The 11122-nt window shown below is 49.0% G+C and overlaps 3 protein-coding genes across 3 annotated transcripts; 1 reads left to right on the top strand and 2 right to left on the bottom strand.

Moving 5' to 3' along the window:
- Positions 1 to 47: 47 nt before the first annotated feature.
- On the top strand, positions 48 to 1097 carry FMAN_02692 (uncharacterized protein; the record flags this gene model as incomplete). The annotated part of the gene is made up of 1 exon (XM_041820286.1): positions 48 to 1097. The coding sequence occupies one exon, from the start codon at positions 48 to 50 to the stop codon at positions 1095 to 1097; it is 1050 nt and encodes a 349-aa protein (XP_041686181.1).
- Positions 1098 to 1366: 269 nt separating this feature from the next.
- Positions 1367 to 3941, bottom strand: FMAN_02691 (uncharacterized protein; the record flags this gene model as incomplete). The annotated part of the gene is made up of 2 exons (XM_041820285.1): positions 1367 to 3180; positions 3230 to 3941. The coding sequence occupies 2 exons, from the start codon at positions 3939 to 3941 to the stop codon at positions 1367 to 1369; spliced, it is 2526 nt and encodes an 841-aa protein (XP_041686180.1).
- A 1646-nt stretch (positions 3942 to 5587) lies between these two features.
- FMAN_02690 (uncharacterized protein) lies at positions 5588 to 9309 on the bottom strand (the record flags this gene model as incomplete). The annotated part of the gene is made up of 5 exons (XM_041820284.1): positions 5588 to 7346; positions 7394 to 7462; positions 7509 to 7580; positions 7629 to 8919; positions 8979 to 9309. 5 exons carry the CDS (start codon positions 9307 to 9309, stop codon positions 5588 to 5590), a joined length of 3522 nt encoding a protein of 1173 aa, XP_041686179.1.
- Positions 9310 to 11122: the final 1813 nt, after the last annotated feature.

Here is an 11122-nt window from a genome sequence, read left to right as displayed (position 1 = left end):
CGATATTTAGTTCAAGACGCTTCACATCACAGCACATCATATATATCATGTCTTCAGAAGAACCCCAATCTCTGCGCTCTCTCTATGAAGCCGCCGAAGAAAAGCGCCACGCTTTAGACAACGCCTTCGAGGCAACTTCGCCCGCCTACCGCTCCGATCTCGAGGCTGCACTATCCCTCTACTCTTCTGCGCGCGACCAAATCTCAGCTCTTGCCCTTTTCTCCTCCAACGAAGGGCTTGAGGACGTTTCTACATCAGATCTCCCCTATCTCCTTCTCGACGCCCACGTTGCGGAGCTCATACAAAAGACCCCCAACCAAAGCCCTGACCAACGCCTTGAGGTCCTCTCCAAGTCTCGCGCCGCCTACGAGCGCTTCCTCGCCACCGTCGACAGCTACGCCCTAGTGCAGAAGCCTTACGATCGCACACTCGAGCGATATCGCGATGATCCTGAGAGATTTGCTGTCGTTGCCAGTAATGATGCTGCGGCGCGGCGAGATGGCAAAATTGCGAATTATCGCGCTGAAAAAGCGCTAAAAGAGAAGTTGGAAACGCTGAGACGGAATCCACGATACCTGGACGATGGCGATGAGGAGCTCGTGCGGGAGCTTTACCTGACACAAATCACTTTCGCGGTACATTCTGCGCTTCAGGCGTTGGACTCATTAAACCGTGAGGTGGAGATTCTTGCGCAGGCACCTCGACCGCTTGCGCCCTCAGCTACAAATGCGCCATCTCCCGAAGATCACTCTTCCCGACTTGATCAGCCCCTACGCCGTTTACACTCTCTCCAGGCTGGTCCGCTACTGTCTAAACAAGGCAAGCCTTTGCAGCCATTTACGCTGCTTGGTTCACGGGATCAAATGTCAAGAGATGTGTTTCGCTCAGGGCACAACTTGCCGACCATGTCCATCGATGAGTATCTCGAGGAAGAGAGGAGACAGGGAAATATTCTCCAGGGCGGCGTGGAACCAAAGAAGGTGGTGGATGAGGATGACATGGAAGCTATAGATCGTGAGACGTACAAGCAGCGCGAGTGGGATGAGTTCGTTGATCACAATCCCAAGGGAGCAGGAAATACTCTCAATAGAGGTTGATCTGTGTTGGAAATATCGTATATGATCGGCGTTTAGGTACATGCATAGCAGGATATAGAAAATACTAGCACATGGAGCGACACGATATATGAGCATTCACAAGAACTGTTGACCATTTCACTCAAGACCAAAAGTCATTGATAGTAGCTATGCTTCCCAATCTATATGCGCAAGTATCTGAGAGATATGCATTCCCATTTATAGGAGAGTTCTCAATTTTTTGGACCTGGTACCGTTACCCCCTTGTTGTGTTCCAAAAAAAACCTTCATTAGGCAATCGTATCATCACTATCATCAGAGTCCCACATGCAGGCATCATCATCGCTGTCATCTCTTTTTGAACTCCAGGGTTCGATTACGGATGCTGACTCGGAGTCGGTTGTCTCGACTGTCATATTGACCGCTTCACCCATTGTCTGATGGTCCGCGGGCATGGCGTATCTGGCGTTCGTGAACTCAACATCAGACTCGCCTAGAGTAAAAGAAGACTCGAGCGCGATGAGTCTGTCTTGGGTCATTGAAGCAGCAGACGTACTGCCCCAGACTCGTAGCGCATCCATGTCCTCAATGATGGAACCACAGACACTCGAAGGGGTTGAAATCGTGTAGCCTGTATGGAAACCAGGTCCAGGGCCATTAGGTGCCACCAGCAAGTCTGCTAAGGGAATTGTATCCCCAAATACGCCTCCGCTTCCGTCATCATTACCTCCACACCACAGAGGAAGGTATTTGAGTTCGTTTTCGGTGAGAGTGAGGAGTAAATGGCGGGTCAGGTTCAGAGGAGGCCAGAAATTTTCTCGTCTCCACGAAAGAGTTAGCGGCCTCAGTCGTTCCTTCACAGCAGCTTCAAGGGTATTTAGTGATACGATAGGCCTGCCTGAGGAACGCATACCCATTCCTGGGAATTCGCGGTCTCCGAGTGCAAGAAGACGGCTCCATAACAAATTGTTGGACAGCATCGGCGTGTATGCAAGAAAGTCGTCGAAGGCAGCTGTTGCCTCTTGCACAAGAACGGCGTATGATTTATGCTTGTATCCATCCAGTTTGCACCTGCTGGAATTCCATCTTTGATTATCCAGCTCAACACCGAGATCGTTGTAAGGCACAGCACAGAGTAGCATCTGGATCGGATTGAACAGCATCATTATGAAAGTCATATTGTCAAAATCCTTGGGTTCCACGTATGTCAGGCGGTCTCGGTCTATTCCGTTGTATGTTGAATGACTATCCACTGGTGCTGAATCTATCGCCTCTTCCCATGCGTGTGTAAATTCGTGAGTCAGGGCACTCATGAGAAGACGAAGCTTTTCCAAAGCAATTTGACTCAGAGGTGTGTTTTCCTGTTCAAGGAGCTGCTCGGTTACTTGTAGCTTGGCCCATTCATCGATGTCCCATGAAGCGAACAAATTTGGGTTCCTGTAGGTCGTGTTGATTTCTGATACTCTATCGACGAGTGCTTGTGCCCCATGCTGCACAATGTTGCTGAGTTCATCGGGAAGTTGACCCAGTCGTCTCCCAAATATCGTCGTATGGCTGTGGGCAATATTGTTCGTTGGGCTGGTGTCAGCCAGTTTGAGGGCGAGCTCATTGACGAGGATCCTAAAAGCAGAGTCCATTACAGGAGGAATCTTTAGCCGAGACCCTATTTGCAAGGCTTCCTCGGGTAAGACTTCGATAAAAGCAGTGTTCTGGCCGTGCATTATCCATTGGGTGACACGATCGGTAAGCATGGAGCTGCATTCGAAGAGGCAACTCAACTTCAAGATGGTGAACAGTCTCGGAGCCGAATCCAGGATACATCCTTTGCCTTCGATCAACATGAGCAGCCTCACGATGCCATTTCGGTGGCGAATTGGGCAATAATCGGGAATATGCCGGTATAGAGGTGTCTCGTATGCATCTTCGTTCTTGGCTTTCAGCTGTAGAGCACGCTCTGGATCAAGATTTAGTTGTTTAAGCCTGTAGCCGATGGTTGCATTCCTCTTAGTGGGTGTTGCGCTGTCATGCTCGGCATTTGCATCGACATCTTTGTTGTTTTCTGCGCCTTTTGGCTGTCTGTTGCACTTACAAACATCATCATGGCCTGTTTTGCGTGTCAGAAGATGCGCTACAAGCTGGGTACAATTACTGACCGCAAACTAAGAATGGATCAACGCCATTCAGAATAGATGAGCTCCACCATTTAATGATTCCAGGAGTCAAAGACAGCTCGGTCATCTGGAACACCAACTCATCTCCTTCCGAGGGTGGAGTCAGATCAAGCAAATACTTGATGCCGTCGGGTAGTTTGTTGACCATCTTACGACGACGTTGGATTTTGAATTGGTATGTAGGGCCAAGAAGTTCAGCGAATTTGGGAGAACCAGTCTCGAGCAGCTTGCTCGAGTGAACTTGAAACTTCTGTGACTTATAGACTATGCCATTGCAGTCGGTATAGTCGAGAACGCCTTTATGATGGACAGGATAGTCGATGAACACAAGAGTGTCCCCCTGATTGAGTTCGAAGGACACCATGTGCAGTCGATAGAGTTCAAACAGCCGAGTCTGTTCGACATCCTTTTCTGGTAGGAGTCTTGGCAGTTGGTCACCATAGAAATTGTTTGCTTTGTTGAAGGAAGGACCCGTCCAGCTTGATAGAGGGGCTGGTGCGGGTGCTGGTTCTTCGAGCGCCGTGTGAGCATCTATACCAAGAAGATTATGGGTATATTGAGGCAGAGACTGCGGTTGCGGTTCGCTTTGCTGAGCGGGCTGAGTGCTATGCTGAGGTTGATGGTTGCTTTGGTTAGCAAGACCATCCCAGGCAACATGTGCTTGTTCGATCTGCCAGTCATTCGGGACATCCATCTTCGTGAAACAAACGTGGCTCACGCCAACAGTGCGAGAAATGCCAGTACTATTAATCTCTGGATAAGTTGATATAAGAGCGTAGAGGCAGTTAGAAGACTCGGCTATAGAGAATTAAAAGGCAGAGATCTGGTTTGGCGTCGAGAATCGCAGGCAGCTCAACCCAGAAGCTATGTTGACAGGGTGGATCGCGCAGATTATGTAGGCCAGCCAAGGTTAGCTACTTGGGCAAGATAGGAACAAGATGCGCAGAGAAATAGTATGTAATTGTACAAGGAGATGTCGATGCTCTGGTTTGTTGGTTGATCGAGAAAAAGAGAGAGAGAGAGAAAGAAATAGATGAATGTAAGATGAGGAGTTGTGAGAGAGGAAAGCATCGGGCTGACGGTGGAAAGTGGCAGGTAGCAAGGCTCAATACAGCCCTATGAAAGTACCTGCACATGCCTGTAAAGTAAGGTGCCTATATGCCAATGAAATACTTCCATTTTTACCCCTCCATAACCAAGAGCTGATGCCTGAGTGTAAACGTTTTGTTGGAGGGGCGGTTGCCTTGAGGCTGCCATGCGATCCAATGATCCAGTGCATGAGGTGTGGCAGCTCAGCCTCCTACTTGCATCTACAGTATGTACTCCGGGTGACACTAAAACTGGAGACCTTCAGACGTTACGACGAGACAACGGCTCTTCCGTTTGTGAGTCAACAAGCAGAACACCACTCAACTGGCATTTTCAGACAAGGATCATGCAGGACAAGTTGGTACAGTAGTGACTCTACAGTTACGTCGTTTTTATCGTATAAGGAAACAAGGAGATTGCAAGCTTCAATACCAATGTAGCTTGGTCTACCTATACAGCCAATCAACCTGGGATTATGCACGTGTGACCATCCAAGTCTTGCCTAATCTTCTCATAAGTGGCGATAAACAGACGTATCTGGGCAAAAATGACAACAAATTACCTAGGCTATCGAATATCAAAACGGGCACCAGTGCGAACACTAGCGAAAAGAAACCTCCGGTATTAGTGCTTTTCCTTTTCCAGTCTCGACTTTAGGGTAGCAGTACTGGGAGCGTTTCTACAAGACTCTGTAAGCACCTACCAAGTACCAGATAAGTGCATGGTCACCCCAGTAATTCCTACTTGGTCATTTACCTGCGAGGGTTGAATATCGTAACTCTTGCCCTTGTTGAAGAAAGCTTCTTTGACGAGCCCACTTTATTTGGTGAGTGACAAGCTTCCCCGCAGGACCTTCAAACGTCCCCTGGTAGTCTATCTGGGCAACAGAGTAAGGTAGACGACATTTTGGATGGTCCATATAGTCACTAGATTGTGAGATCAAGGTGAGTTTCACCGACTTCTTCTGTCAGGTTTGCGCCTGATCTTTTGCGTGGGACTCCTTTGCCCTCGTTATTTCTCTTCAGTATGTGCTTCTCACAGAACTAAGCCAAGTAATTCCGGAGAGACCAAAGATGCTTGCATAAGTTATCTTAACAACCACATTCTCGACCATCAATTCAAGCGCAAAAGCATTCTATTCATACAGCGGTCAAGTTACCGTTTAATTGCCACCTCATTACAGAGTACTCCTATCTTATGCATTCATTACCGTTCCGAACCACGAAGCTATGCCTAAACGCCGCCTATGCTTTACAATGAGCCCCCTTTCTTGAACAGACTGTCATCAGTCTCTGCCTCATCGTCGGACTCATACACTACCTCCTTGCCCTTCCCCTTATAATCCCACATGCCAGCTTTCGCCTCTTTAAGGCTTCTTCGGCTGACGGGTCGCTTAGACGCAATTTTGCGTTGGCTGTTGTCGATATGGTACTTTCTCAAGCGGTCTCGTCCAGCCACCTCAATCATCGGCTCCATATTGGCCTCATCTCCTGAGTTACGCCGCGTTGTAGGGACCGTTGAAGAGTTTTTCAAATCCCGCATCTCCTTGATCACATCCGCAAAGCTTTCCTCCAACGTCTTCATTCTAGCCAACACCAGCCTTCCCATTCTGTCGCGGTCGCCGGAGTCGTTACCACCGCCCGTCCGTAACCGATGATCCTTCATGAAAGTTGCAAGTTGTGTCTGGAAGCTGCCAGGCATCGCACCAATATGGTCTCCCACTACTTGATCAGACATCGCACTCAGATCAACCGAAGACAACCTTCTAATGTCCTTTGGACGATTTCGTGGCTCAATGCTGAGAAGGGCTGATCGACTAACAGCACCAGCCTCGGTCATACCTCGTGGTGGCATCACTGGTCGAGGTTTCGTGTTGGCGACGTACATAGAGCGGCGAGGTGAACTACGTCTTGGTGTCTTTTCACCAGTGTTTATTCGTCCACTAGTTCGTGGGCGTGACTGGCCAGGCAGAGGTGGCGATATCGACGATGCCCTCTGCATTTGCTTGACATCCTGAGGGTTGAAGAGTATCGTATTTGTAGAAAGTGTTCGGTTGTGTGCTCCTCGTTTGGGTCGCGGTGTCTGAGAAACATTCTTGCCAGAGGAGCTCCTCTTTCCAGAAGAACTCACAGAGGATGCCAGCTTTCCGAAGTTGTTGGCATTAGGTGCAAAGTAGCTTTCCGCTTCCTCGTGGATTCTACGGCTTATAGCAACTTGACTCTGCCCAGCGTTCGTAACATGATCATCCTCATCCTCATCATTTGTGACCAGTTCGTCATCGCCATCGCCATCAGCATCAGTCTGGTCTTTGTATTCGGATAAATCCGCATTCAGACGAGTTCTGGAGAAATGTGACGGCCGGAGTGGGTTTCCCACGTTAGACATCCTATCGGCAGGATCACTCGCTGTCGATCTGACGTCCGAAACACGCCTAAGATTAGTAGTACGAGCAAGACCGACGCTGGATCTTCGTTGCCAAGGAGGCATAGTACCATCAGGCGTTTGCCAATTCCCTGGAGACGCATCGTTATCGTCGTGTTGATCCATCCAGTTACGAATCGCAGTCTGCGTCTTCCGCCTCTCTTGCCGTCTTTGTGTCCTCAATGTTAGGGGATCAGGTAAGCGCCGAAACACCTCCTCGAGAGCCCGGTCTTTTTGAAAGCCAGCCACAGATTCCTCGCGAACCCTAATGCTTGGACTAAAAATGGCTGCCCTGCTTACAGGATCCATGAAAGAGATGTGCCGACTTCGGTCCCGAACTGGGTGTTCCACCAAGTCAGTTGCCTCGTACATAGACGGGGCAAGCCAGTATCTTTCGTATAGGTAGATGCAGAAAAGCACGGGAAAGTGCGTCACCTTGATGACAGTTCTGTTCAGCCACACGAAGGTTCTCAACGGCATGCAATACCGTAGAGGCATGAGAAGCCACGCGAAAATGTTGCTAGGGGCAATATACGAGAACAGTGCGTCATTCTTCACCATAGAAATGGTGTTGATAGCAAACAAATACCTTGAACACGATTAGAGCAGACCCATTATGCGGACAGGGGTACTTACTGGTGCTCTTCGTTGGCATTGGACGCAATAGCCATGAACGAATTCGTGAGAACGGTGATAAGAATTGTCCTGAACTGTTTAGCAAAGAAAGAGTACACGTGCCATCAGAACTTACACAACAAGGAAATGACAAATACTCAGGAAGAGAACCAATAAGGCCCGTCCTAACCAATTGTACGCATCCCATCTGCACGCCATTAACCTCAGTTCGTTTCATATTTGCAAGTATACTTACACTTCCCAAGCTGCAGGAGTGAATCCCATCAGGATCTGAAAGATCTTATAGGCAACATCACTCGCACCGAACGAGTTCTTTGTCAAAGAGAAAAATACGAAGAACCCGCTACAGAGTACCAATATCAACGTGAAAACGGCCACCAAATCCACAGCCATAAGACGAAATGCAATAAGAAGCTGCGAGAAGTATTGGTAGTGATCCAAGATGCTGAAAATACGCGGGAGGAGCAGAATCGCATTGGCTGCCAGTATGTCATAGGCATTGTCGTAGATGTGGTGAGAGTCGGCCAGGAAAACGCCATACGCTCGCATGCAGTAGTATACAATGAGCAATAGAAGTATTCCGAGATCAAAAACATTCCACACGTTCAAGATGTACAGGGCGAACCCCTGCTCGTTGAATCCAACGAGCTCGTCAAGCATGAAGCCAGCACTCCAGAACCAAAAGATCAGTTCCAGACCTGTGATTTGAACTGAACGTTCAGCAAGAACAGCAAGAAACAGTCCAATCAGAACAGCGAGTGATATTGTCGAAAGGAAAGATCTATATCGAGGAACCCGAAGACGGGAGAGTTTGAGGAGAGACGCTTGTCGAGGATCGTAGAGCGACGCCGTACGACGCCCAGGTGGGGTGAAATGCGTTTCTTTCTGAGCAATTGCACCAAGCAGGGGAGTTCTGTCGGTCGCTTTCCCAATATATCCATTCGAGTTGAGGCCTGCGTTTGGTGGTGGTTCCCGATGTAAGCTGTCGGCAGACGAGTGGAAAGTAATCGCACCACTCCAGATTGCTTCAAGTTGTTGGACGACGAGGGGATGGGCAAGCAAGTGCTTGGCTGAGGCTCGAATGGCGACCTCGAGAGTTGACGTTCGGGATGCTATCAGAGGCAACTTATTGGCCGGCGGTGATTTTCGAGGAGACGTAGGTGCTTGAGATCCGGGGAGACCTTGAAGTGGGTAAAAATCATAGGCAAGAGCATCGATCAACTCGCGGACATTGTACTCTTTGAGTAGCTTGAGAGTCAGCAATTCGCAAACCTTGGCACGAGTGCTACTAATCCCTGCATTGCCTGGGTAGCGTTCACCCTCTTTGGTGAATTGGAGACAGTTGATCATGAGAGCATACAGAGTTGCACGGCTGAAATGCTGGGCACGAATTTGTTGCTGCATAGGCTTGACGAGGAATTGAGAAACCTGGGGTGATCGAAGTTGATCCCATGACAGAGTTGTTTCAGTGCGTGTCGATACGATAATTCGGATGGCGTGTGTTATGCTGTATACTGGCAAGGAATCTATAATTGGGATTAATACCAAAACTTGATATCTTGTAATTCCAGTATCTTGGGCGTACCTAAATGAGATGCCGAGAACAGGGGAAGAACAGGAAGGCCGCCGCGTCGTCCGTCTTCGCCAGGCCTGTCTTCCTCGTCCCCTTCATCGTCATCGTCATCGTCATCTCCATCATTATTCGTGCGGCGGTCATTACTCCGAAACCGGCTCAATCCCTCATCATGAGTATCATCACCGTCGTCGTCGTCGGCTTCTGTGAAATCGGCCGTTGCGTGTCGTTCAAGAGTATAACGTCGCCGAGCAGGACCAGGAGAAGGAGAGAAGCTTGTGTTTCGGCGACGATCGATTCGACGGGGACCAGCCCTGGGGCGTCGTAGTAGGGAGGAGAACATCTGTTGGTGTTTTTGATCTTTTGGGTGCAAGCTTTCCGCCTTGCTTGGGGTTGTCTCAACGCGCCATGGAGGGGAAGTAGCGCGAAGTTCAGAGCTTGGTGTTTATCAAACGAATGTAGTGAGAGTAGAACTCAGCAAAGAGTGTGGGGGAGACTAGATATGACTTAATCCAACAACAGAGCCCGTTGCCGGAGTCGAATTTTGCAATCTTGGTAGGAAAAAGAGGGTGTAGGAGCGAGATGTTCCCTAACGTACAGCTGGGGTCCAACGACAACCTTCAAGGCTCGGGGCGCTGTCGCTACTGAACCTTGGGAGGCAGACAACGCTAAAGCAGGCGAGGATCACGTACCTATTCGCTTACTCCGCTGCTAATAGATACATGAGAGAAGGCCCCTGGACAGGCTAGATTTTAGCGTCACCAGGATCGTGAGGGTGTAACACCAGTGGACAAGGTTCTACTTGGAGGGATGTCTGGGGTCCACCGAACGGTTGACTTACATGCACTATGAGAGGATGAAAACCAAGGAAATTTAATGGCTTGTGGGACTTAAAGACCATGTGAGAGTTGGGGCTTTCGTGGTGGCCGAAAGACTTTTGCAAAGGAGAGGCTTCTTCTAAGGGGAGATGTTGGATATTGGAAGTATGAAGCAAAAGTGTGGTCACATCCGTTGCCCTTCAAGTGAAGAGGTTGTAGGAGGATCACTGTCCTTGTGCAATATGTTATTAGATGATCCAACAAACATACAAACAATGGACGGGGAGACTAACGTGATTGGATGTGGATCATCAAATTAGCCATAACCCTGTTAGACTAACAATTCCTGCATCTGCAGGACAGTCAGTCCTGTTCTGACTCGCAGTTTGACAGACCAGAGTACAGGGTGGGTGAGGAATTCGAAATGTTGATTGGGATGATGAATCTGAAGACGGGCACCAGCTGATAACAGCTGGAGGCTGGCTAACATTGAATATGCTATGCTATTTACTCACGGGTTTCTTTCTATAACAGCTTTGACCGTGAAGGCGAGTTCCATTCCTTGTCTTGTTGTCAATGTAGTCGCAATAAGCAATATCCTTGCTCGTCTCCTTGTGTTTTTGCTGATCCACAATCATTCGCAAGTGAGCAGCCCTGAAGAGGAGACCCGACCAGACGTCTCACCTGTGCCGTGGTCCACTCCCTCTTCAACAGAAAATCAAGACCGATCCCATGATCAGCAACTAGACATTCGATTTTGAACCGCTCGGTCATGAGCCGGTATGTACTGTGACAATGTTTGTATCTTATCTGCACTAAATTTGTGTGTCTGACAAGCACAAGGTCAAACCAACGGCATTTCCCAGATTGGACTTGCAAATCGGCCTCAGCTTTTGAAGCATTGGCATCTCGATGAGACTACAGATCTAGTTAGATCGCTCCGAACCATGATAATCGCGAGCACAGACGATCCGGGGTGAAGAGTAGACCACCCAATTACCCTCTCGCGATAGCTTCGTTTCGCTATCGCGATCCCACTACCCGAGCACCAAGCCAAAGTCCCTCGACATGTACCGCAGATCTCGTCTGAATCTCCCCATGTTCATGCTTGCTGCCGGGTCAGCAACTTCTTTGCAACACGGATGCTCTTCCGCTCCATTTGACCTGCAGAACCACCCCGGCTTCATGCTTGAGCGTTATGTATTTATGCGTGAGCTCATCGTTCCAACAGGCAATCACTGCTCAAACATGAGCTTCACGGTGATCTTGATAGGCCAGCCTGCACGCTGTGACCAGACGTAATGCAGACTGTGACATGGTAGGCTGGTATGGATGCGG

This window comes from Fusarium mangiferae (genome assembly GCF_900044065.1).
Source record: "Fusarium mangiferae strain MRC7560 genome assembly, contig: FMAN_scaffold010, whole genome shotgun sequence".
Taxonomy (NCBI): domain Eukaryota; kingdom Fungi; phylum Ascomycota; class Sordariomycetes; order Hypocreales; family Nectriaceae; genus Fusarium; species Fusarium mangiferae.
This window is presented reverse-complemented; position numbering and strand designations above follow the sequence as displayed.